Source organism: Lolium rigidum, chromosome 7 (genome assembly GCF_022539505.1).
Source record: "Lolium rigidum isolate FL_2022 chromosome 7, APGP_CSIRO_Lrig_0.1, whole genome shotgun sequence".
In the NCBI taxonomy this organism is placed as follows: Eukaryota; Viridiplantae; Streptophyta; class Magnoliopsida; order Poales; family Poaceae; genus Lolium; species Lolium rigidum.
In genome coordinates, this window is record NC_061514.1 from 168,454,809 (window position 1) to 168,482,757 (window position 27,949).

Here is a 27,949-nt window from a genome sequence, read left to right on the forward strand (position 1 = left end):
ACATGATCTACTTGAGAGCTCAAAACAATTGCTAAGTATCAAATTATTCAAGACAATATGAAGCATTTTCTGTTTCCAACCAAATAACAATAAGTGCTGCAGCTTTCAGCTTTCGCCATGAATATTAAAGTAAATTAAGAACACAAGTGTTCAAATAAAAAAGCGGAGCGTGTCTCTCTCCCACACAAGGATTGCTAGGATCCGAATTTATTCAAACACAAAAAAAAAAGCACACGGACGCTCCAAGTAAAGCACATAAAATGTGACCGAATAAAAATATAGTTTCACTAGAGGTGACCTGATAAGTTGTTGATGAAGAAGGGGATGCCTTGGGCATCCCCAAGCTTAAACGCTTGAGTCTTCTTGAAATATGCAGGGATGAACCACGGGGGCATCCCCAAGCTTAGACTTTTCACTCTTCTTGATCATATATCATCCTCCTCTCTTGACCCTTGAAAACTTCTGGCACACCAAACTTCTCATAAACTTCATTAGAGGGGTTAGTACTCAAAAAACTTTAATCCACTTTAGCCCTGTAGTGACACATTGCAAGAACTCAATAAAATATTAGCTACAGCTCTCCACGTCTAGAAAGCCTTACTTAAAGTCCACAAGAGACAATGCAAAAAACAGAGACAGAATCTGTCAAAACAGAATAGCCAGTAAACACGAATTTTTTAGAGGTACTTCCGTTGCTCAAATCAGAAAACTCAAAACTAATGAAAGTTGTGTACATATCCGTGGAACACGCATGAAATTTTGCAGAATTTTTAGAGTCTCCTACAGAGAGATCTACTCAAATTCGTGATAGCTAAAAATCTGTTTCTGCGCAGAAATCCAAATCTAGTATCAACTTTATATTAGAGACTTTACTTGGCACAACAATGCGATAAAATAAAGATAAGGAGAGGTTGCTACAGTAGTGACAACTTCAAAGGCACAACAAAACAGTAGCAAAATAAAAACATGGGTTATCTCCCAAGAAGTGCTTTCTTTATAGCCATTAAGATGGGCTCAGTAGATTTTAATGATGCTCATATGGAAAATAGAAAATGAAGCAAAAGGAGCATCAAAAAACGAATTCAAAACACATTTAAGTCTAACCCACTTCCTATGCATAGAAATCTTGTACACAAATAAATTCATGAAGAACAAAGTGACAAGCATAGGAAGATAAAACAAGAGTAACCTCAAAATTTTCAGCATGTAGAGAGGTGTTTTAGTACCATGAAAATTTCTACAACCATATTTTCCTCTCTCATAATAATTTTCAGTAGCTTCACGAATAAACTCAACAATATAACTATCACATAAAGCATGTCTTTCATGATCCACAAACACATAATTTTTATCAAGCTAAAAAAAATAGGATTAAAACTTTCAAACCCACTTTTATCAATAATATAACAAGATGATTGATCAATCTCAAAAGATATGGGACTCCTAGATAAAGTCAAGACCTCTCCAATCCCATTTTCATTAGTAGTACAATCAAGTAACATAGGACCATCATCTAGAGATTTATCATAAACATTTGCTAAGCAAAACTCTTTAGTACCATGCATTTCGACATCAGGCACAAACAAATCATTATCATAAGATTTATTAAAATAGCATGGATTATCATAGATAAAAGTAGCATAGTTATTCTCACAAGTTTTACTCATAGGAAATATTTCAAGAGAATCCACAGGAACATAACATTCATCCTCTTTTGGTAAGCATGGAGGACAATCAAATAGTGTAAGAGATAAAGAGTTACTCTCATTAGAAAATTGGCATGGGTAGCTAATCCATTCTTCCTCCTTTTGTTCATCACTCTCCTCCTCTTTTTCATCCAATGAGCTTTCAGGTTCATCAATTTCTTCCTTCATAGGTTCCTGCAAATTGTGAGTGCATTCCTGTGCATGAATGAGTCTCTCTTTATAATCAATAATATAAGGATTATTGCTGTAACTTTCTATGCAAAAATTAAGGATAGAAGAGACATAATCTTTAAGGTCCTTACAAGCAACACAAGTTTCATAATTTTTAGACATGAAGGATTCTATTTCAGAAGCTCCCATAAATAAAACAAATTGTTCTACTTCTTCGAACCCAAGATGAATATACTTATTCCAATTATAGTTCATAATTAAAACTTCCTCACTAAAGCCACATTGAAATTTAAGATGTTTAGTATCCTGTTTAGAGCAACCGTTTATATCATGGCGTTTAAGCAAGATTTTAGCAATTGTATTCAATTTTTCTATCACAGCACTCATAAGTTTACCCGTTCTTGATTCTCTATAATTCATATATAATTCTATAAGCTCCAAATAGGTTGTGGGTTCTCCCATAACAACAGTTTTTAATTTTTCGGTTTTTCAAATTTTTATGGATTTTTGGGTATATAGGGAAAATAAAACAAGTCAAAAACAAACTAGACAAAAGTAAACTAAGCAAAATAATACTAGACAGAAATAAACTAAGAAAAAATAAACTAGACAAAAGTAAACTAACAAAACAAAATAAAATAAAGACAGAGAGAGGTAGAGTGTACTCCCCAGGTGAACTTATGAATAGAGCTATGCCTCCCCGGCAACGGCGCCAGAAAATAGTCTTGATAACCCACAAGTATAGGGGATCGCAACAGTCTTCGAGGGAAGTAAAACCCAAATTTATTAATTCGACACAAGGGGAGGTAAAGAATACTTATAAGCATTAACAACTGAGTTGTCAATTCAGCTGCACCTGGAAAAGCACTAGTAACGAGGGTGATGTGAAAGCAGCAGTAATATGAGAGCAATAGTAACAGTAACACAGCAGTAGTAGCAGTAACACAGAGGCAATGGCACCAGAAAATAGTTGATACTACTTCTAATGACATATAGGACCGAGTGAATATTTGATGATGAAATATGGACAGGGGTTCCCAGCTATCTACACTAGTGGTAACTCTCCAATAACAAGTGTCAAGTGTTGGGTGAACAAATTACAGTTGGGCAATTGATAGGATTGAAATAGCATTAAGACAGAACATCAAGTTTACTAATCATGTAGGCATGTTTTCCATATATAGTCATACGTGCTCGCAATGAGAAACTTGCATAACATCTTTTCTCCTACCAGCCGGTGGCAGCCGGGCCTCAAGGGAATCTACTTGTAATTAAGGTACTCCTTTTAATAGAGCACTGGAGCAAAGCATTAACACTTGGTGAAAACATGTGATCCTCATATCTAAGCCATCCCCTCCAGTTATCCCAGTTGCTGTCACTCTGGGGCCTCGTGTTCCGGACATAGACATGTGCAAACAGCTTGTAGATACAATCTAAGCAATTATTATAGAGCTTAAATCTAAGATCATGCCACTCGTGCACTAGTGACAAGCATTAAACACAACAAGATTGCAGCAACAATAACTTCACAAACTTTATAGATAGACTGATCATAATGTAACAATTCATCGGATCCCAACAAACACAACACCGATTACATCAGATGGATCTCAATCATGTAAGGCAGCTCATGAGATCATTGTATTGAAGTACATGGGAGAGAGAATACCAATTAGCTACTGCTATAACCCGTAGTCCATGGGGGAACTACTCACGGAGCATGATGGAGGCGGTGGCGTCGATGGAGAAGCCTTCCGGGGGCACTTCCCCGTCCCGGCGGCGTGCCGGAACAGAGATTCTGTCCCCCGAAACGGAGTTTCGCGATGGCGACGACGCCCCTAGAGTCTTTCTGGAATATGATTGATTGATATAGGGTTTTCGCGTCGCGAGGAATTTATAGGCGAAAGGGCAGCGCCAGAGGGCGCCTGGGGGGCCCACCCCATAGGGCGGCGCGCCCCCTCCTAGGCCGCGCCCCAGGGTGGTGTGGGGCCCCCCTGGCCCTTCTCCGTCTCTCCTTCGGCGTTCTGGGTCCGTCTCGGTGAAATAGGAGGTTTGGCTTTTGTTTCGTCGAATTCCGAGAATATTGCCCGAACAGCTTTTCTGGAACCAAAAACAACGAGAAAACGGAACCGGCACCTTGGCATCTCGTTAATAGGTTAGTGCCGGAAAATGCATGAAATCATTATAAAGTGTGAGCAAAACATGTAGGTATTGTCATAAAACTAGCATGGAACATCAGAAATTATAGATACGTTGGAGACGTATCAGCGTCTCAGTATGTTTTCTCGTATCGTGGCTCTCGGTAATAGGGTTTGCGCGACGGAGAGCTTAAATAGGCGAAGGGGCGGAGTCGAGGGACGCTCGAGGGGCCCACCCCATAGGGCGGCGCGGCCAGGGGTGGGGCCGCGCCCCCCTAGGGTGTGGCCGCCTCGTCGCCCCTCTTCGTCTCCTCTTCGGACTTCTGGAAGGCTCCGTGGAAAATAAGACCGTGGGGTTTTGTTTCGTCCAATTCCGAGAACATTTTCTGTGTAGGATTTACGAAACCAAAACAGCAGAAAACGGAAGCTGGCGCTTCGGCATCTTGTTAATAGGTTAGTGCCGGAAAATGCATCAAAATGATATAAAGTGTATATAAAACATGTGAGTATTGTCATATAACTAGCATGGAACATAAGAAATAATAGATACGTTTAAGACGTATCAGATGCACGATAAGGGGATCCTAGCAGATCCTTGATACATCTCCAACGTATCTATAATTTCTTATGTTCCATGCTAGTTTTATGACAATACCTACATGTTTTATTCACACTTTATAATGTTTTTATGCATTTTCTGGGACTAACCTATTAACAAGATGCCACGATGCCGGTTCTCGTTTTCTGCTGTTTTTGATTTCAGAAAAGTTAGTTTACAAATATTCTCAGAATTGGACGAAACAAAAACCCACGGCCCTATTTTCCACGGAGTGTTCCAGAAGATCGAAGAAGAGTCGAGGAAGGCAAGCAGGGGGGCCCCACCTCCTGCCGCGCCGGGGTGTGGGGAGCCCACCTCAGGACTCCCCCGACTCTGCCCCTTCGCCTATTTATTCCTTCGTATCGGAAAACCCTAGTACCGAGAGCCAAAATACGAGAAAAGTTTCAGAGACGCCGCCGCTGTCAAACCCATCTCGGAGGGTTCTGAAGATCTCCTCCGGCACCCTTCCGGAGAGGGGAATCATCACCGGAGGGCTCTACATCACCATGCCCGCCTCCGGACTGATGCGTGAGTAGTTCATCCTTAGACTATGGGTCCATAGCAGTAGCTAGATGGTTGTCTTCTCCTATTATGCCATCATGTTTAGATCTTGTGAGCTGCCTATCATGATCAAGATCATCTATTTGTAATGCTACATGTTGTGTTTGTTGGGATCCGATGAATATGGAATACTATGTCAAGTTGATTATTGATCTATCATATATGTTGTTTATGATCTTGCATGCTCTCCGTTGCTAGTAGAGGCTCGGCCAAGTTGATACTTGTAACTCCAAGAGGGGGTATTTATGCTAGATAGTGGGTTCATGCCTCCATTGAATCTGGGACAGTGACAAAAAGTTCTAAGGTTGTGGATGTGCTGTTGCCACTAGGGATAAAACATCAATGCTTTGTCTAAGGATATTTGTATTGTTTACATTATGCACAGTACTTAATGCAATTATCTGTTGTTTGCAACTTAATACTGGAAGGGGTACGGATGCTAACCCGACTGTGGACTTTTTAGGCATAGATGCATGCTGGATGGCGGTCTATGTTCGTTGTCGTAATGCCCTAAGTAAATCTCATAGTAGTCATCATGATATGTATGTGCATTGTTATGCCCTCTCTATTTGTCAATTGCCCAACTGTAATTTATTCACCCAACATGTTATTTATCTTATTGGAGAGACACCACTAGTGAACTGTGGACCCCGGTCCATTCTTTTACATCTGAAATACAACCTACTGCAATCATTGTTCTCTTTTGTTTTCTGCAAGCAAACATCATTTTCCACATCATACGTTTAATCCTTTGTTTTCAGCAAGCCGGTGAGATTGACAACCTCACTGTTAAGTTGGGGCAAAGTATTTTGATTGTGTTGTGCAGGTTCCACGTTGGCACCGGAATCCCTGGTGTTGCGCCGCACTACACTCCTTCACCAACAACCTTCACGTGGCCTTCATCTCCTACTGGTTCGATAACCTTGGTTTCTTACTAAGGGAAAACTCGCTGCTGTACTCATCATACCTTCCTTTTGGGGTTCCCAACGGGCGTGTGCTTTACCGTCACAAGCAATCCTCCTAGGTTGTTGCCCCTTTCACAGAGAGAACCCGGGTAGATAGAATCTTCCAACAAGGCGATGAACGCAGCCTGAAGAAGAGGATCGAATCCAGCAAGCAACAGATCGATGAACGATACGCCTGAAACCTGAGCTAGACAATCCTTGATGAACACAAGAACCTTCACAGCGGATCTTATTACGAACTAGATAAACGGCAGGGCCGTACCCCCGGAGGGATGATACACATGAACATACGCAATAGTTTTAACCTAAACTTGTTTACCCCTAAACCCTAGTCGTGCCAGCCCTTATATGAGGGAGGTGGCCAGCCAAGCCATTGTGGGCTTGCCTAACTTGGTTTGGACAGGCCCAAACCAAAACTAACTCGACTTATTAAAAATCCTAATTGGCCCATATACGACCATTACATAAAATAAGATAACTAGGCCGGTGGAGTCCTGAAATTGGGCTTCACATCGGCCTTCGTGCCCATATCAGGCTTGCAATTGCACATGCACGCCGCAGCTACACCGAATCCAAATAAATGCGAGAGGAACATGATGTAGTAGTTGTTTACCTTAAGGACATCTCCAACGGTCGGGCGTGGATATAAAAGTGACACATTTTTTTAATGATGTTCGTAGCAAGGTTCATTTTCTGACCCCAAAATATATGTTACATGGATAATGCAATAATTAGGAAGGAGAGAGCACGAGATGCCTTTTGTGTGGCTGGAAGTGGGCACATCATTAATTAGTGAAGAAGAGAGAGGGGCCAACCAGGCCACACGGCTGCTCAGAAAGCGTGTGCATAGACGCATTTGCGACACAAATTTTATCCCGAAATGCGTTTGTGCGGGCAAGCTGATCAGTATGTGTATGACCATTGGGTAGGGGTGCAGTGTGCAGACATATTTTTTAACCGCACAAACGTAAACGGTTATTTTACGTATGTTTGCATCGGACCGCTGAAGATGCCCTAACTCATTGTATATTTGCTGGAGTACCGCATCACGTATTTATTGAAGTACTACATAGCATATTTTCACATAAAATAAATTATTAAACATCGTCCCTCCAATTTTCATTTATAGGAATGTCCCACTTTCCATTAATTTGCATAACAATAACGGAAATACATAGTTCTGATTTTAAGTTCACATCTGGCAAATAAAGGGAAAAAAAAGGAAAGAAGATGAACAATAAAAGGAACCCAGTTTTAATATTTTGGTAGCAAAACAATAGCTTGACCTCAACCTCGAAAATCAAGCTACGGGGTACAATACAATACCTACCCCTACACTATAGCAAATTTCTTTAGCAAACAAAGTGAAACAACCATCTCGCACCACCTGAAAGAACCAGCAGCAAGAACCAGCAATGAAACAAACTCAATGAACAAGACATGAAAAGCCTCCACTTCAGGTCTTCAAACTCCGCCATTGGTAATCAGCAGCATCTCAAGCTGTTGGTTTTCCTAACAAGACATGAAAAGCATCTCAAGCTTCTAGCACTTGTCCTGATCATGTCGCTGTCCTCATTACCATACAGACCTGCCCAGAAATGTAGGAAGGAACAAACAGCACAGATCGTCACCATAGGAGATCAAACAACAAGTTTCTTGAAAGTAATCTTGTTTCGGACATTCCAGATTCCCGCGGCAAAAGATAGCAAGGAGCAGCCTGTAAAACTTTTTTCCTTTTGGATAGAACCTATAGAACAAATGACGCAACATTAATTTTATGGACGGTTGCGAGGAGCAGCATGTGACCCTGCCTAATTATATATATAAGATAATAATTAACTAATTAGACCTCATTGGCCTTTTGAGTTTGGGGTATACTGAAGGACGATGCCGTCACCTTGAGGCTAATCTCCTGACTTCAGAGTTTACCAAATGAGAAAAAAATAACAATTTGTGGCGTTAAAATATACCCTATGAATAATCGAAGCTCAATTCCACAATTACCATCTGAAAAACAAAGTCAATTTTGAATCTAGGTTAGAAAATAATCAAACAGACAACCACTTGGTATGCGGCTTGCCAAACTCTGTTGTAGTGTGCTTATTTCATAATCGACTATTGTAGAGAATTATAATCAAAGGAAGAGAAATAAGAATCATAGTCCTTCTGTTCATGTCTAGTCAAGGTTAAACTTTTAAACATAAGGCCAAAGGCCCAGCTTTAAATTAATAAAGCCACAACGGCAGAGTTACAAGGTGCTGAAAACAGCTTACAAACATCAAGGACCAAACACACTAAAGATAACAAAGAACGCAACTTGATCTCGATGTCATCATCTGAAGGGGGGAGGCAAAGCTTAGGAGAAGCAATGCCGTGCAGCTCGCCACCGGAGAGCCCTGCCGACATCAAGTCTTGGCGCAACACAGCCAGCCTGCCATCCGCCTCCACCTGCCGACATCAAGGTTAAACTTTGACAAACACATAGAAAAAAATATTAACATCTGCAATATAGCCTAAATACTATTAAAATCATCATAATATATTTTTATATTATGTGCATTCGAATTAGATGTTGGCCTTTCCTATATTTTTAATCAAATTTTACAAAAATTAAATTAACAAAATCCAGAATATATGATAATTATGGACAAATGAAGTATTAAAAATAAATCCGGCGCCCGTCTCCTCCATGGAGAGGCACTGCATCTGCTCGTGCCGGGCAAACCGTGCCATGTGCTGTTGAGATATGACAAGATTCCATATAGCTGGAACCTTCAAAATTGGCGCGAGCCGGTTGCTAGTTTTACCATAATAAATGAATTTATTTAGTATACTAGTACTACTAGAGTAGTCAATATATAGATACACCAGCAACCCAACGCCCAGAATTCTAGTAGTATCGAAATGCCACACTCATACCTATGTCTCTCTTCTTCAACATGTTCTCGCATAGGATATGGCTTAGGACCTACTTAGAAATGGAAGGTTTCTGGAATCATGTACCTTTCTACCGAGTATGTGACTAATACTTCATCCATACTTATCGTCTACATTGGATTTATGCACAGTTTCAACGAGGCTATGATTTCACTGCACTTCCAATACTTTGAAGCTTGTACACTCATTGAAGTTTGTTAGCGCCGGCTAAGTCAGCTAAAAGTTCCGCTAGGGCATTGTCTGCATGCGCAAACGTTATATTCAGTATAGCGCACCCTAGGATGACAGCTCCACACTGTATTAACAAAAGAAAGGTTGCAGTTCCGACAATGTAGTAGTGGTGGTAGTGTTGGTGACATTTGCGGTCTTGTAAGCATAGGAAAACTTCAGTTCCCTTTCTGCTATACATCTAAGCTCAAGCAAAACTATTCGACCCCTTTGTTCCTCTCTTATGTAGTAAGAAATATGCCGACCTTTTCCTTATGTACGTATATACCATTCAGATCTTGTTGAGAAGTTCACATTTCAAAAAAAGTTTGTCTGCACAATTCAGAATCTCGGTGCCTAACTTCTAGCAGATTGCTCGTGTCTAAAGAGCCTCAACTTACCACTAGGAAAATAGTTGAGATTTTGTGTACTTGTGTTGAATATGGCTATGTCCAAATTAGGTTAAAAATAATGTTTGGAATTACAACAGGGACAGTGTAAAGTTTGTGTCACATAATTGTAATGATTGTTGTTGAATATAATTGTGTAGCCGTCTTCCATCAGATCGGTCTTTTGATTGCACTGGCTAGAGCATGTAATTTCACATGGTATGAGACCTACATGGTCTTGGGTTTAAATCCTAGCCAACGCTGTATTTAAAATAAATATTTGTGGCCATTAAAAAAATTAAGGATACATGTCTAACAACTGTGTGAGATCTAAGAAATAAAAAGGCCACCAGCCTAGATGTGAGAAAAAGTGTTGAATACTATCTAGTGCTTCTCCATCAGATCGGTCTTTTGATTCAACTAGCTAATGCATGCAATTCCACATTTATGACTTGCCACATACAACAAAACGTGTAAGCTTTGCATAATGGCCTCGACCATGCTCTAATGGACATCATGTTATTGCAGATGTGCGCCCATAGCCAATGCTCTATCAATCTAGGCCTCATGGCAGAAACACATTGAAAACATCAAGCTTTTTTTTGGTCCTTTCCAGAAATGATATTAATATATGGTTCATGCTTTGTCGTGCCACCTCACGAGAGATTGTTTTCTGTTATAATGCACCCTGAAAAGGTGCATCACTTTTTTTCATTACAAGAAGTGCCAAGCGTCAAGCTTACAGGTTGTTCAAACGCTGCAACAGGGTGACACCTCCTCAACTAAAAACTAAGTCCTAGGGCGTGTTTATTAGTCTGGCCAGGTCTTTTTTACATGGTAGAGAAACAAAATGCCTTGTTTGGTTGTCTGGAAGGTATCTGTCTTGTGGCTCAACCGGTTCTCAAAGCATTCTCGGGATAGATAGAAACGTCTGAATCGGCAGTTTCCAGCGGGCATGTTCCGTTGTCGTGACTTTTCGGCTCGACGGATGCAACCGCTGCTCGTGCTCTTGCTTAAACTCACTCTCCTTACACTACACACACCCTCTCTTTAAATCAACACAAACATACTCCGAATCAAAATAAGTTGTACACGAAAAAGATGATGTCGATGATATGAATCAATTCCCACAATCGGTTTCGAGTTTCGTCAGTCGTAAATCGTCAATTTCGTGTATGAAGTTTTACGAGAATTTTGTCAAATTCGTCGCGCAACCTCAACCGTTTGAAATTTCCTTTGAGGAGTAGGTTCAAGTTACCATTCCGCATGACTTTCATGTTGACAGGTTTTTGTTTCGGTGTACATAGACGGATAAATAAATGACTCGCTAGTATTATGTGTGAGTATAGTTTGAAGTACTCTTGCTCAATTTATTGCTTGCCATATTTATGGACGGCGACGTGGTGATGATATGTGAGAAGTGAGAGATGATAATCCATGGTGGTGGCGGCATGGTGATTTCGTCTTCGTGGTCGGCGATGTGGTGATGCTTGCGACCGGCGTGACCGATGGTGTCATGGTGGTATTCAGCTTCGTCGTCGGCGACATGGTTATGCTTGTGACGAGCGTGAACGGCGGTGTCATGGTGGTGTTTGTCTTCGTGGTCGGCGACGTGGTGATGCTTGCGACCGCCGACGGTGTCATGGTGGTCTTCGTCCTCGTGGTCAACGACATGGTGATGCTTGTGACGGGCATGAACAGTGGTGGCATGGTGGTGTTCATCTTCGTGGTCAGCGATGTGGTGGTGCTTGTGACCGGCGGCATCATGGTGGTATTCGTCTTCGTGGTTGGCGACGTGGTGATGCTTGTGACCGGAGTGAATGACGGTGCCATGGTGGTCTTCATCTTCGTGGTCGTCGACGTGCCCATGCTTGTGACCGGCGTGACCGACGGTGTCATGGTGTTCTTCGTCTTCGTGATCGGTGCCATGATGGTATATGCCTTCGTGATCGCCGACATACCGAAGCTTGTGAACAATGATGCCATGATGGTGTCTACGTGCTCATGCTTGTGATAGGTGAGGTAAGGTCACCATGTTACCATATAGGTGAGGTTAGAAAAAGCATGCGACCAATCAAACAAAGTGACACTTGGGTACCAACTGATGCAACCCAGGAAATCAAACGAAGTGCGTTTTTTACCAAAACTCATCTTAAACGCGCAGTGAGTTCTATCTCACTAGTGCAGTGCAGTAAGCCACGAATTGAATGCAGACCCCTAATCTCCCGGCAGCAACCATTTGGGTGTCGTTTGCGCGAAGCCAAACGTAGTGCCACGGAGAACGCCAGCTAGCCGCATATGCTTTGCGTAACACCTCACAAGAGATAGACGGTGGTAATAGTTGCCCTTGGGGCAATCTCCTAACTTTGTAGATTTCCTGAGGAGTATATAAAAATATAATTTGTAGCATTACGATCCTACGAACAATGAAGGCTTAGTTCCTGCTATTACCTTATGGAAAACAAAGCATATGACCATTTACAGTTGGCACTGCTGGTTCTTCTCTTCTCCATTAAAACAACTCTAACTTACTTTGCTTGGTAAATCAATCTAACTATGAGTAGATTTCTCTCAAATGGTTGTAGTTTCACATTTCATGTCACATGCTTTTAAACGCAATAATTATGTATTCAACTAGGTTAGAAAATAATCAGACAGCCAAACACGTAGGTTTAGTCTGCAGTTTGCTAAACTGTGTTGTGTTGTGAACTTGTGATGTGCTCATTTTATAATCTACTACTGTACTCAAAAGTAGACAAAATCGGATCAAACTGATACTAAAGTAGCCAAAGACAGGTTGGACGTACGAGATTATCATGATCCCAGCGCATGCAGCGTAATTCTTTGTTGTGGCCGATTGATTTCCCTCAGAATCATTCTTATTGATGTGTGAAGATCCTTTGGAAGCTGAAGTACGTGCATGCCTTGGAGGGATTGAAATTGCCCTGGAATATAGTCAGTTGCCCATCGACATTGATATGGACTGTTTTCATTTGGTATCGGTGGTCCAAGATCTTTCACTCAATTGATCGCCTCTAATGCATCTAGTCTGGGAGATTAAAAGACTGTCCAGTCATGATAGTGTGTTGTAAAAGTAGATCGCTCACGGATAAGGCTTTTTTTTTTTTTTTGAGAGAGAGTTCACCGGGAGGAGCACAAAGGCTCCCACCTGGATGTGTCGTTTTTTATTTCATCAAGCAATCGGGTAAAGGCCCGTACGAGTTTTACAGCAGCAGTACAAAGGGTTTTGAGAGGGAGACAACACCCAACACAGAGGGGGTGAGCTCAACAAGAAGAAAGTACCGACGTCGCCATGGTGGTCGAGCGGCAGACGCACGCACCAAAGGACAGCATCATCACAACGGGGCTTGCGGATCAGCACAAGCGAGGACACGAGCCCATTGAAAATGACATCATTACAGTGTTTACATTATTATATTACATATATTAAAGCTGATAATAAACTATATCAAAGCCAAACCGTTTTGCAGCAATGAGATTAGTTTGGGTACTGTTGGTGTCCCGTTTTATCCAATCGGGTTTTGCCACGATTATTTTTTCCCACTTCAATCTGGATGTAAGGGAGACGTGCGGGAATTTCTTTCTTTCTTTCTCTTTTTTTCCCTTTCTAAAATTAAAATAGCCGGTAGACTTTGCACATGTGGGCCGGTTTCTTCCTGTTTATTTGGCGTCGGTTACCTTCCATCTCCGGTTTAATCGGCCTCCACCGGCTGTGCATGGATTACGGGAGTTTCCGTTTTCACTTCTCCGCCACGTGCCTTCTTGCGTGTCTTTTCTTTTTCTTTCCTTCTTCCTGGACCTAATTTCCTCATGCGTCTTCTCCTCGGTTCATACAACTACCTATCTTCTCTCCGCTGCTCTTTCTTTCCTCCCCCTTTTCTTCCGTCGCTGGATTTCCTTTCCAGGTTTTGATCTCAGCGTTTCCTTCTGGTTCTTCTCCGTTTGGCCTCCCGCTTTGTCATGTCTTACTCGATTTATTTTGTTTCAGGAATCTGCTTGGTCATGGATGCTGCTGCAGGTCGTGGGGGAGGTCGCCCGGTTCCTGCACCGCCGCCTTTACGCCGGCTAAGCTCTTAGCCGCGTCTTCATCATCTTAGCAGCTCGCCTGCTGTCAGTCGTACCCCGCCGTCTTCGCCGGTGCATCCATCATACGCGTCGCCGGCTTTGCCTCCACTTCCTTTGCCTGTGCCTTTGGCGGCGCGTTTCCGCCGTGGCCTGGATCAGCTGCTTCCTCGGCCGGCAGGCTGGGGCGGCCGGGGTTCTCGCGGCCATCGGCGGGACTCCTCTGCTGCTCTTCTTGCCTCAGCTGTTGGTTCAGCTGGTGCTGCTGCGTCCGATCGGCCATCTTCTGGTTCTAGGTCTCCTGCTTTACCTTATGTTGCTTGCTTCTTTGTCGGCCATACAACTGCCCGGAGGAGGTGTAGGCCGGGGATCAGGTCGTCGCCGCGGCCGGTCGTTCTCCCTTTCTGCTTCTCCACGTGCATGGCACCGACGCCGTTCCGAGGATACTCCTTCCGATGTTGCTGTTACTCTTACCGGTTCTGCTGTCCGTCTTCCCGGGCCTGATATACCTGCTGTCCACCTTTTGGTTGTCCTATGGATCCACACCATACTGGGTCTTCTACGGGTATTTCTTTCCGCCGATCTCTTGCCTCTCCTTCAATGTTAGATGACATACAATCTTGGAGGCGGGAGATAAGTTTAGGCAAGCGTCCTGTTGAGGTTCCAGACGTCACTGTTGCTGGTAATTTCCTCTTCCTCTTTTATCTTCCCTTCAGTTTGCCCTACCTCTGCAATATCATACTTTTTCCATTAGGCATGCAGCTGTACCGGTAGTTTGCGAGATGATCGATCAAAGCAACCACTTGAGATTTATTTAAGTATGTAAAGTTTTCGCAATTATTGTCAGCCTTCTGGCTTCTGAATTTTCCATTTAACTGAAATCGTCACGATATGTATTTCTCTGAATTCAGTGTTTGGGTTATAAACAGAACATCACCAGCAATTGTTTTCCTATCTGCAAAATAATGCCATTATTTTCTTTCCAAATTGTAAAAGTTCTTTCCTTTGCAATTATGTTATCTACAGTCACTACATCAATCTATACGCAATGTAAGTTCTGCTTGCCAGGCTTATTGCACTGATATGCGTGACCGGCTGTTGCATTTTGTCTTGCCAACTGTTAATTCTCCTTCACCCATTCATCCATCATTTATAATTACTTTATGCAACTGAGAAAATTTATTGCAGCACAGAAGTTCTATCTTGCAGCTCTGCCGTGTCACCAGCAATTGTTTTCCTATCTGCAAAATAATGCCATTATTTTCTTTCCAAATTGTAAAAGTTCTTTCCTTTGCAATTATGTTATCTACAGTCACTACATCAATCTATACGCAATGTAAGTTCTGCTTGCCAGGCTTATTGCACTGATATGCGTGACCGGCTGTTGCATTTTGTCTTGCCAACTGTTAATTCTCCTTCACCCATTCATCCATCATTTATAATTACTTTATGCAACTGAGAAAATTTATTGCAGCACAGAAGTTCTATCTTGCAGCTCCGCCGTGTCACCAGCAATTGTTTTCCTATCTGCAAAATAATGCCATTATTTTCTTTCCAAATTGTAAAAGTTCTTTCCTTTGCAATTATGTTATCTACAGTCACTACATCAATTTATACGCAATGTAAGTTCTGCTTGCCAGGCTTATTGCCTTGCCTACTGTTTCCTTGCTGTTTGATTTCCATAAGCTTTAGCGTTACATTCCTTTCATTTTATTTCATTCCCATGGATCCTTACTATTTGATCTGTTCATGGTTGGTTTCATTAATTTTCTCATCTAGATTTCCCTGCTACCATATGCTCTATTCTTCATACATTATGCTGATCGATATGTTACTTTACTATACACTTTTTATGCATACTAATATTTCGTGATCATCTCATTTTACAGGATATTTACATAGGTGACAATGCAAGAAACATCAGTCAGAGATATCAAACCTCGAGGATCTCCGAGGCGTGCTGTTGTACGCATTGCCCGGTCAGGGGAGAACCGGAATAGAGACAACCACCTCTATGAGATTGGTTTCATGTTTGTTGATCATTTGGTACATCTTCCACACCAACATTTGTTATCTATCTTCTTTCTGTTTCCTGCACATGAGACATATGCACTTAGTAAACGCTTAAGATTCAGTTATTTACCAACTTAAATATGCCTTTCAATAATTATACCACTTACAGGACTGTGATGTAAAATCATACAAACATGTTTACATACCTTTTCTTATTTCATCTGTTTTCTTCAGCATCTCTCTTTGACATCTTTGTTTTTAAATTTATTTCTCCATCAATGCCAAAATGAACACTTATCCCATCCATTCAGCTATTCTCAACTACAAAAAAAATGCATGCAATCAAATACGCTTTCACATTTTATCTTTTAGGTATATTCTTACGATAGTATGCATTTGCCAATAAGTGTTAATCAAGAACAGCATATTCTACTTGAATTTTTTGTTTTCCCTGTCGAATGTACACTTAAACTGTACTTATTCTGCAGGGTACATAGAAGGTTCCCTGCTCGAAGACCATATGGATCAATTCAGGGACAAACTAAAAGAGGGCAAAGTATACAAACTGGAGTCCTTCATGATTGTTGATCCCCGGACCAGTTATAGAGCAACAGATCACTGCCATAGGTTCCGAATCTCACAAAACACAAAGATAAATGAAATGCTGCCTGAGCCTGAAAACTTTCCTCTCTATGGGTATGATGCAAAATCCTTTGATGATGTCCGGCCACGTGTGGACGACTCGGAAATCCTATCAGGTTACTGTTTAGAAACAAACCATGTATTGCATATCACACTGTATTCTCACGCTTACATTGTTTTCTCTTTTGTCACCAACCTTCAGATGTTGTCGAACTGGTGACCATGGTTTCAGACGTCATTCCATCAAAGACAGGAGATCAATCAAGAAGACACATTTACATAAAAAATGAAAGGTATAGCATACACTGCAATTCATTTCGCTTTAGGCAGGTAGCCAGGTAGTATAAAATTCACATGTTCTGACATCTCTTATTCTCACTAAGTGGTGAGCTTGCCATTGTCACCTTGTGGGGAGAACAATCCGAGAAGTTTGATGCAGAGGGCATTCAACAGATTTCTCTGCAAGAAAACGTGTTCATGCTGTTCGTGGGGATGAATGTTACCCTCTTTAAAGGTACATCAGTCTTACAAATTTTGTCAGACGGTTTTACCTGTTTAATATTATAGATTTTTTACTTTTATTGTCAGCATTAATAACACAACATGTTTTTCCTTAGGTATGCTAGGCTTCAAAGGCACTTCACTAACCCGCTGGCACGTGAACATACCTATTCCTGAAGTAGAGATGCTTCGCGATAGGTAACTTACACTATACCTTATACTCCTTACACTTATTAACAGATATGTAAACCTGATGTACACAAAACATTTTCTGCAGTCTTGGAAATAAGCGGTACATAATAGACTGGGAAGACTTTGTGCAAGCAAGACACGGCCGCTATCATGGTAAGCCTTTATGTGTGCTCATATTTTTCAAATTAGACAATCATCATGCCAGCAATATACTAATGCATACATGTATACAAACTAAGTAGCACTAAACTTCGCCGGGTAACAAGTACAAGCTAAACATAATGGTTACCAATTTGGACGATCAAATCAACTGGTGGTTCTATTCTTGCAAACTATGCTGGAGAAAAATGGTTCAGTACGGAACTTCTCGCAGATGCCCTACCTGCCATACATCAGGCGAGCACTACAGGTATTGTTATGGGCAAGCAAATAACAAGTGTCAGATAAATAATTGCATCTTATGCATGCATGCTCTAAAAAACAATACATCTATACATGTATAGGTTGAAGGTCAGTGCAATAGATGGAGCCAAACACTGAAGACCTACCCGTCACTGGCCGCTTCACATTCTTTGGCAACTGCGCCGAGGCTCTAACAGGCAAGGAAGTAGATCTTCTTGCGCCACTCACTAAAGGTCGTCCTAATTATGTCCCTCCTGCCATTATTGCCGCGGTAGGCAAGAAGTGCACAATCACTTGGGAAGTCGACCAGGAAACCTATGATGCTAATCCTGGAGTAGTGTTCCTTACCGTCTCAAAGGCGCAGCTACTGACTGACTCAGTGCAAGTGGTGGAACCTTCTACCCAAATCAGCTCTGCAATAGCTGACAAGACGATTATGCCAATTGACCACCACCCAGAAGGCAGCTCCTCACAGGCAACACCTCCGAAAGACGTACTTGAATCAATCGATGCTGAAGAGGATGAGGTAGGTAGTGCACTATTCTATATAATAAACTAATCCTACATCTTCTAATGTATTTTTCTAGCAGGACAAAGGCAAAGAAAACAAAGATAAGAAAATGAAGAGCAACGACGATAAAAAGGGACCTGCAAAGGCACTGTTCAAAGGAAAGAAGTAAACTTTCCCTTTTTAGGTAAAAGTAAAAGCTACGAAAAAGCTACATATTCCATCTATTACAGTATCCATTCACTCATCGTGTACCTTATATTGATTATTACAGACTACCATCGCACGACACCATTTATTACAGTACCATTCACTCATCATGTATCTTATAGTACTAGTATTGATTATTATAGACTACCGTCGCATGACAAAACGAGTGCAAGCACACTATCAGGGCGACCAAGCAAATAAGTGAAGTAGTCACCTACGGATGCAGCTTCTTACCAACCTTCTACCTTCGCCTCCTAAGTTTATGTCACCTAATATTACTCCAGATCAATACCCCTGCAATCTCTTAGAGTTGCAACCTAAGACTGTATATGTAGAAGTTTGCTTTTCAGACCTCCAGTACTACTATCTATGTATAATTATCCAGTATGTAAACCTATGTTCGTTATTATGTGCCTTAGAACTTAATGGGCTAGCAGCTTACTAACTATATTATCGTTTCATGTTTTACTGTCGTTGCTTCTGACTGGTGGCTTACACAAATACCAGCAACTCCATCAGATGTAACTACACGTATCCACTACCATAAGCGGACCCAAGACTATTTTGAAGCCTGGGCAAACAGTGTCAAACAGTGTTAAATAGTGTCAAACAGTACCAAATACGTGCAAATACGTAGAAAATACAGCTTGCCGGCCAGACGGAAGCCTGGGCAGCCGCTCGGGCAACAGGGAGGGTAGGTCCGCCAATGTCCACTACCACATCATTACACTTCTCCATGTCATATTTTACATAACATTGATGGCATTAGGATGAGATAGGTAACCTTTTTTCGGTGCTACCATGGTGGCGGCGAAGGACGATGGACGATGTTTCGGCGAGGCACAGGTTTTCCTAAGGGTGAAATTGTAATTTTACTTCTTGTGGGATTCCTTGTGCAAAGTTGCTTGACATGCATATTGGTCTCGTGTCATGACCATATGTGTAATCTCTGTAAAAAGATTGTTCAATGAAATATATATGGTTATTCAAAAAAGATAGGTAACCTTTTTTGCTTCTTCACTTCCATCAGTAAGTAATACAGCTAACACTCCCCTCAAATGTATATCTAACACAGAGAGCGGTACCGTCTCCTGAACTATCCAACGACAGATATGTTTCTGTTCTACAACTGAATTACGAATTGGCAAGATGGTTTTGCGGAAAAATCTGCATTTTATATGCACAAGGAAAGTAAATAAAAACAATGTCAATAATTTTGTGCAAAAATCTGTACCTTATATGCAGCAGCAGAGTGCACACAAAAAAATCATTAAAAAAAATACCAAACCTCATACATCCTACTATCAACCCATAGAATTTTATATACGATTTCTCAAAATTATACATTCGTATATGCACACACAACTACTTTTTTAGATAAAGGAGCAAAAGCTCCGGCCTCTGCATTAATTGATGCACACGGCCCTTTATTAAAGATCTCAAAGTATCGAGTACGAAAGCAACAGTATAAAAAGTACAGTCATGGATCCGACAAGGTTGCTACATGAATCAACCAACGGAAAAACAGACACCTAAATAGGCTAACCATACTCTATCCTATTACTGTGTCGCCATCCAGTAGCCCGGTAGTAGAAATCCTGAGTAACCAACAGCAGCTTGTTGCATCCAGTATCCATATCCTTGCGCTGATCCTCCGGTAGTAGGAAAGCCCATAACTGTATCCAATGCATAGCTCGATGAATAACCTGCAAAAAGTTAGTACCCTTCGATTATTAAAAATCATATCATTTCTAGTATTCCATATTGTCCAGCATATAGCGAGATATACCAATCCGAATTTTATTTTTATCTTTCTTCGGAACTCCATACAACCAGTTCCCAAACATATTATTAATACTCATTGGAGGCGGAATATTATAGGAAAAGTAAATCATCCTCCAAATGATAGTAGCAAAAGGACATGCAATGAACAAATGTTCAACAGTTTCATCTGTATCACAGAAACAACACTTTTGAGATCCTGTCCATCTACGTTTTGCCAAATTATCCTTAGTAAGTAAGACCTTGTTGTTAAGAAACCACATGAAAATCTTTATCTTTAAAGGGATTTTTAGTTTCCACAGATATTTGCGTAGAAATCTAGTATGTCCATTCATATAATCAAGATACATAGATTTAACTGTGAACAAACCCGAATCCGTAAGCTTCCATACAAACTTATCAGGTTCGTCAGTAAGATTGATGGTAATAAGTCTTTGACACAAATGCAACCACTCAGTATATTTGTGATCATTTAGTCCTCTCCTGAAGCTAATATTCAACGGAGTTTGAGCCAACACTGTGGATACCAGAACATCTTTGTGCTGCACTATATTATACAAGGAGGGATATTGTTGTGCTAAAGGGACATCCCCTAGCCACACATATTCCCAAAAACGTACCGAACAACCATCACCAACTTTGAAAAACCCTCTACTAAAAAAATCAGATTTCACTTTCATAAGACCTTTCCGAGAAGGTGAATCGGTAGGTTTAGCCTCAACTTGCGCTAAAGTTTTAGAATGTAGATACTTGTTATGCAGAATTTCTTGCCACATTCCTTGTTCATTAAGGATTTTGAATAACTATTTACTAAGTAAGCATTTATTTTTTAACTCCAAAACTTCAATACCGAGGCCCCCCTGATCTTTCGGCCTGCAAAGCATGTTCCACTTAGAGAGCCTATATCTTCTCTTTTGTTCATCAGATTGCCAGAAAAAATTGGACCTAAAAAAATCTAATATTTTCCTAACCCCCACTGGGATTTCCAAGAACGATAACATAAACATTGGTAAACTTGTTAAGACCGAATTAATGAGAACTAATCTATCCCCATAAGAAAGCATTTTACTCCGCCAGCAACCTAATTTTGAAGCAAAACGACTTTCAACCGGATTCCACTCAGCATTTCTCAAAATCGGTGATGGATAGGAATACCGAGATATTTAAAAGGTAAAACTCCTGCCTCACAACCAAAAATTTGCATATATTGTTGTTCAGTATCCTTTGCTTTACCAAAACAGAAGATCTCGCTCTTATGAAAGTTAATTTTCAACCACGATAGTTGCTCAAACATGCATAATATCAACTTCATATTAAGTGCTTTGGCAATGTCATGTTCCATGAATAAAATTGTGTCATCGGCATATTGTAATATTGAAATGCCTCCATCAACTAAATGTGATAAAAGACCCCCTATTTGACCCACTTCCTTAGCCCTAGCAATAAGAATGGCTAGCATATCGGCGACAATGTTAAAAAGAATCGGAGATAAAGGATCTCCCTATCTCAAACCTTTCCTAGTTTGGAAATTATGGCCAATATCATCATTCACCCTAATTCCCACACTCCCTCCTTCAACATACTGTTGAATCCGATTACACCATATTTCATCAAACCCCTTCATACGCAGAACTTGTTTTAAAAAAGGCCATTTTACCTTATCATATGCTTTTTCAAAATCAATTTTGAAGAGAACACCGTCTAGCTTTCTCCTATGCAATTCATGTATAGACTCGTGAAGCACGACTACTCCCTCAGAATATATCTACCTGGCATGAACGCGGTCTAAGTAGGTTTGATCACATTATGAGCTACCTCAGCAATTCGAATGGTAGCCACTTTAGTAAAAAAATTAAAAATCACATTGAGTAGACGTATTGGGCGGTACTGTTGAATTTGTGTGGCATTATCTTTTTTCGGAAGCAGAGTAACAACCCCAAAATTTAGCCTATGCAAAGGTAATTCTCCTTTTTGGAACGAAATAAAAAGCTCCATCAAATCCACTTTTATTACTTCCCAAAAAGTTTGATAAAACTCTGCCGGAAACCCATCTGGTCCTGGCGCTTTATTATGTTTCATCTGTGAAATTGCCTCATAAACTTCCTCAAATGAGTAGTCTTTGATCAGAGTCTCATTTTCAGCCGCGGAAACTTGAGGAATATCATCAATTATATCCTCTTCCGTTACTACTGAACTGTGTTGCGGCTCACCAAAAAGTTTTTTGTAATATTCAGTAATATAAGTTTTAAGATTTTCATCCCCAACAATCGTACCCTCTTCTTGTTCAAGTTGAAAAATTTTCTTCTTCCTGTGTTTCCCATTAGCAATTAAGTGGAAGTATTTTGTGTTGTTGCCTCCTTCTTGCACATATTTAACTTTTGCTCTCTGTGCCCATTTTGTCTCCTCGGTCCTCCTAAGTTTGTTCAAATTATCATTAGCCAGTCTTAACTTATCCCTCTCAACAGTAGATAGAGGACAAGTCTCCGCCTTAATGTCTAGGAATTCAATAATCTGGATTAACCTCTCCTTCTCTAGTTTATATTTCCCACTTAAATTCTTCGCCCATCCCCTTAAAAATCTTCTTAGGTGTCTAATCTTTTTTTGCCATGTATCAATTGGAGAGACCCCTCTAGGACCTGCAGCCCATTCGGCTGCCACCATATCATAAAACCCCTCCTGTTGAAACCAAGACAACTCAAAAGAAAACCGAGACTTGTTGCCTAAATGCGCATGATTACCCGAATCAATAAGAAGTGGTGTATGATCAGACCCAGACCGAGGTAGAGCCCTCACCGATACCAATGGGAATTTTTGCTCCCACTCCACGCTAGCCAGAACACGATCCAATTTTTCATAAGTAGGGGTCTCACGCCGACTAGCCTAATTGTATTGACGACCGGAGAGCGCAATTTCCCTCAGGTTTAAGCTCTCAATGATGGCATTAAAAATGAATGGCCATCTAGGATTATAATTATTATTACTCTTCTCTTCTGGTTTTCGGAGGATATTAAAATCACCAGCTAGAAGTAAGGGTAGAGGCTCGCCCTCACATAATCGAACCAGCTCAGCTAGAAATTCATGTTTGAGAGAATCCTGGGCAGCACCATACATCGCCACCAAAACCCACTCAAAACCATCACTTTTTGACTTCAAAGATAGCTTGACACAAAAATCACCATTAACTACATTATTAACTTTTAAAGTATTAGTATTGATGCCAACCAAAATACCTCCTGATCGACCCTGGGGTGGTAAACAAAACCAGCAAAAATTATTTCCACATGATACGAACATATGTTTACCCGGATCACCAAAACCCTCACTATTCCATGTCAAACCACACAACTACTACGTCACAGAGTTCACCATTATGCTAGCAATACAAAGGTACATCAAGTTTTAATTGCAGCAGAAGAATACAACTATACACCATCACATTAGAACAAATAATTTCAATAATTTAATAACAAGGCAGTAGAGGCATACCGAGCCATTCATCCCTTGGCGAATAACGGCAGGAAAGACAAGCAATCGCTCCCTGCCGCTTATTCCACACCTGCTGCCTCCACCTACGCACAGTCTTCTGAAGAAAGAAGAACCACCTTGGCCTTGCTCCATTTGCCTTATGTGCTCCGCTGCGTCAAGTCCCTAGACAGGCCAAGCAAAGACTACAGCCGATTGCTTCTCCGATTTGTCTCCGCCGGCTCATGCGCCGCCGAATCCAGAAGGGAACGGCCAAATTACGAGGACCACGGTGGTACACATTCTTACGCCTACCGTAAATCAGCCATGGCCTTGCTGGCTTGCTGCAAGAACTTATCCAGCCAAGAAGAGAGAGAAAGGTAAGAGAAAGTCGATCCAACTTTCCCTTCGCTGACTTGGGACATAATCGGAATCCACTCACTGGTTCATTTTTTTTTTTTTTTTGAGAGAACTCACTGATTCAATGACTACTCCATAACAAATTCTCTATTTCAGATAACCCAAGCACATTACCAATGCGCTGTTACAGTCTAAATGGGCCTAACCAAAAAGGCCTATATGCTGCCTTCTAAAAAGATATACAAGTTAGCAACTAATGAGCCAACAAAAACCAAACTAAATATCAAGAAATTTAGGTAAAAAACTTATGCTTATCTACTACCTCTACATACGTATTGACACAAATATCCTCCTTTATTCAGTTCCATTTATTTGATTGCACAAAAAGAACTCCCCGAAATCACAATACTCGAAAGTAGTCAACTGGACAACACACATGATATGATGATAGGTAATTAATGTCAATTTTCTCCAAAGTACGGCGCCAACCTTTAATCAAGGTCTCCACTTTCATCCTCAATGTCTCATTCTCTTCTTCCACACGACGAAAACCAACAATATAATCTTCCTACCACACAATAGACAGTACGGGCGCACCGCACACTTCCTAGTAGATGCCAAAGGCACAGGAGCACAGATAGCCGCCGCAGAGGCAGGGTGCTCACGTGGGTATCCGTACGAGCCTACGAGCCTTCTGGAGATTGTAGGATCAACTTATAAACTCATATTTAGATTGTGAAAAAATCTGAAACATTCATAAAGGATACCCATGTGCTGTTTCTACGATTCAAAGAAATTTCAGCTCGAAATTCGATCTACAGTAAAAAAACTAGAACAAATAAATTGTATTGTCAATAGTGATAATAGGTATATCACAAAGGTCTGCACCCAAGAAAATGTCATAAAAATAAACTGAGATATGAATGATTAGTGTGGTTCATCATAAAAAAAAACAGAGATATGAATGATTAGTATGATAGCCATGGTAGCACAATCACAACAATCTCAAACTACCATGATAAAAAAAAAAACTCAAAGCACCAAGGCCTACTGGAGAGGCCATAATCAGTTATGTCCATAAGCATTACGAGCATCTCTAACTCATCAGAGATCTCTTGGCTGCACCACATCACCTTGCATGGTACTCACTCTGCTCCAGTGCGGAGGCATGATATTTCTTATCCCGCCACACTGCACCTCAAATGGTGCTCAGCACAGGTTACACAAACAAGAACCATAGCACACACTTCAGATAGGAATAACTCTGCGCCAGTGTGTATATTACTGGTCTAAGAAGTGGAGCAACATTCATTGGCTACAACTTGGCTGCCATGCACACTTCTCCTTGCAAACGTCAAGTAGCCAGTGTGTCCTCTAGCTGTGCTGCAGGGCCTAGCCATAACAGAAGAAGTCTGTGTACTGTCAAAGGCTTCTCCACCTGTCCGAATTTTCCTTTTCTTCTCAGGAACCGAACCCAAATTAGCAGCTTCGTTGGCAGTTGCACTCTTCAGAGCACCTTCATGTACGTCGTAGGTGCGAAGAAGAATTTCAAAAGTTCTAATATCTGCACAAGAACACAGCAGTATGGAGAATAAGGTTCTGGCCCACTCTTGTTGAAACAGGCTAACTCAAGAACTTACATATTTAGAGATCATTGTAATTGCATAATTTTAAGCAACTTTACTTGTTTATTTGCCCATGATGGCATAGCATTGTCATGATTGTAATCTTAAGTTAAATTAACTCTAGAACATTTAATCTTGAAACTATAACACACTTCTATGTAAGTTCTATCTTCGGGTTTTTTTTTCTTGTGTGCAAAATCAAGGCAAGTCGAAACTATTACAAAACCACACAAACAGATAAGAAGTATAGACTAGATAACTGCAATGGCGCAAGAGGTGATAAGGAGGTGCCAGTTTTTTGCTTATGAAGATACTAAATGATGCAAGCAAGAGTCCACACATTTACTCCGGTAACTAATTTTAGAGTTGTTTCGTTTGTTTTAGGTTTTTAAAAAAGACTTCAGAAACCGCACATCTTTAGGTTCACACCATGCTTTTTGAACACTCTAGGGATGCTTGGACTGCAAATGCACAAAAAATTGCAGTTCTTTTTGTTTTCATCTTTCTGAAAGAAGCATACCAAAGTTGAGGTATCCTATGAATCAATGACATGAGTTTACCATATGTTGTGACAAATGACAGTTTCAGATAGACCATTGAAAATGGAACAGTTGGGAAAAGATAAGTCCTAATTCCATCAACTTACATGGCAACAAAAGTGGCTGTTGTAATTAACATAATAATTAGAGGGAGATTATATGATTCCATGAATCAATGTGAAGACATGTCATAACTTCTAAATGAAGTAACAAATTAAGAGCAATACCGACCTGTGAAACATGATCTCATAGCTTCGCAAGCTCGCTGTACTTGCTCAATACAAGGGGAAAAGGAGCATAGAACGCCATCTTGTCGTAGCATTGTCCCAGCAGATGGTATAGCCAGCCAAGGCTGAGGCAAATCCAGGAACACAGCATCAGCAGCCCCAGAGTGCTCGTCTGGGAACCCTTCTCCTTGTATGTCCCGCACAGCAACTGTAATAAGGCTACTTAGGCCATTCTTCTCAAAATCTTCCCTGTTTACCAAAGGATTTTAAATCTCAATAACACAAAAGCATATACTCCCTTCGTTCCCATGAGCACACGCTTTACAAGATGTACCTGTGACCAGAAATTTGAGCAACTATATCTTGATTATGTTGCACACAATTACTGTTGTTCGATTCGTATTGAAAAACACTTTCTAATGATATAACTTCCCATCAAACAATCATCATATACTTGGACTAATTCTTGGTCAAAGGTAAATCTTGGAAAACATGTGCACCTTATTCATAGGAGCGGAAGGAGCATTCTTTAAAACACATGATTGACAATAACATTCAGCCCAATATATGCTAGTGCTAAACAAGGATTTTGTACTTTTGTAAAGTATTTTCTGCAAAAAAAAAAACTTCCATAGTTCACACTTCATATTGCTGTTTGCAACTGTTGCTCGAAAAAGAGGTGATGCTTTAATGGTATTTTTGCGCCTTGTACTTGCCATATTTGACAGATAGTTATATTAAGATGTCACCCCAAAGTTTGATAAAGTCCTAGAGATGTTCCAATAACATCGATCTTTTATATAGGCTACAAAGACATGAATATTCTTGAAACTTATAGTGTATCATATTTGTAGGCCAAACTATTGTATACAAATCCATGTCAGAGCATTTTGATAGATTGTTTCTGCTCGGGTATCTAAACTTGCACATTGTTCCCATTCTCTGGAATGCAAACTCAGATCCAAAAACAACTCAGTATCTGCAACGTTTTTAGTTTATCACAAAAATAGTCCAAATCAAATCCCCATATCTACAGAGTTTTGAGTTGCTAAACAGGCAGGTAATCACTTTTGACATGCTAATTAGTCCTGAGCTGCTTGCTTACCTTGCAGAGGCCGCCCTCTGGTCGTGGAAATCGAACGTGTACACGCGCCCCTGCGGCGCGACGGCGCGGGCCAGCGACGTGGTGAGCGAGCCGCTGCCCGTCCCGGACTCCAGCACGACGCACCCGGGGACGAGCTCGAGGTAGGCCACCACGAGGCTGATGTCGGCGATGTAGAGGATCTGCGTGCGGTGGCTGAGCACGAGCGTCCAGAGCTCCGGGGTGGGCGCGAGGAGGTGGACGAACCCGCCGCCGGCCTTGCGAGCGAACTTGCCCCCGCCCCCGCCGCCGGCGCTGCTGAAGACCTTGGATCCGAAGTGGCGGCCGAGCCAGTCGGCGTGGCGGAAGACCCCGAACCGGTTCTGCAGCACGCCGTCGGCGGCGACGGTGACGGCGCGCATCGCGTCGTGGCGCTCGTACACCACGACGGTGTCGCCCACCGCTATGCGGCGCTGCGAGGTGGGCTTGTCAGATGGATCGAGCGGAACCATCATCGCGACTCAGGGGCGGCAAGCGGTGGCGGCGGTGGCGGCGGCGGCGGCGGCGGGCGGGTTTATCGTTGCAGTACTTCGTGTAAACCCTCGGATTCAGGAGGCTTGCCTACTAATCCCCTGTGAGTTAGGATTTTG

General features: G+C 41.4%; 2 protein-coding genes and 1 long non-coding RNA gene across 3 annotated transcripts; 1 reads left to right on the plus strand and 2 right to left on the minus strand.

The window, feature by feature from the left end:
- Positions 1-14,192: 14,192 nt before the first annotated feature.
- LOC124676416 lies at positions 14,193-23,800 on the minus strand. The gene is made up of 4 exons (XR_006993615.1): positions 23,492-23,800; positions 15,975-16,089; positions 15,695-15,847; positions 14,193-14,483 (listed from the first exon to the last, which is right to left on the minus strand). It is a non-coding gene; the product is annotated as an uncharacterized LOC124676416 (long non-coding RNA).
- LOC124676415 lies at positions 17,366-18,738 on the plus strand. The gene is made up of 4 exons (XM_047212483.1): positions 17,366-17,512; positions 17,607-18,031; positions 18,096-18,200; positions 18,367-18,738. The coding sequence occupies exons 2-3, from the start codon at positions 17,627-17,629 to the stop codon at positions 18,183-18,185; spliced, it is 495 nt and encodes a 164-aa protein (XP_047068439.1). The 5' UTR covers positions 17,366-17,512; positions 17,607-17,626; the 3' UTR covers positions 18,186-18,200; positions 18,367-18,738.
- Positions 23,801-24,978: 1,178 nt separating the features above from the next.
- On the minus strand, positions 24,979-27,814 carry LOC124678566 (tRNA (adenine(58)-N(1))-methyltransferase catalytic subunit trmt61a-like). Its single transcript, XM_047214440.1, has 3 exons — positions 27,324-27,814; positions 26,223-26,467; positions 24,979-25,391 (listed from the first exon to the last, which is right to left on the minus strand). The coding sequence occupies exons 1-3, from the start codon at positions 27,812-27,814 to the stop codon at positions 25,117-25,119; spliced, it is 1,011 nt and encodes a 336-aa protein (XP_047070396.1). The 3' UTR covers positions 24,979-25,116.
- Between the last annotated feature and the right edge of the window lie 135 nt (positions 27,815-27,949).

Excerpts from the sequence above, each read along its gene's own strand:
- LOC124676415 (XM_047212483.1), top strand. The coding sequence starts at position 17,627 with ATGGAGCCAAACACTGAAGACCTACCCGTCACTGGCCGCTTCACATTC. Across the intron at positions 18,032-18,095 it reads TCGATGCTGAAGAGGATGAG|GACAAAGGCAAAGAAAACAA; the intron begins GTAGGTAGTGCA and ends TTTTTCTAGCAG.
- LOC124678566 (XM_047214440.1), bottom strand. The coding sequence starts at position 27,814 with ATGATGGTTCCGCTCGATCCATCTGACAAGCCCACCTCGCAGCGCCGC. Across the intron at positions 26,468-27,323 it reads CAGAGGGCGGCCTCTGCAAG|GGAAGATTTTGAGAAGAATG; the intron begins GTAAGCAAGCAG and ends TTTGGTAAACAG. Across the intron at positions 25,392-26,222 it reads TATGAGATCATGTTTCACAG|ATATTAGAACTTTTGAAATT; the intron begins GTCGGTATTGCT and ends GTTCTTGTGCAG.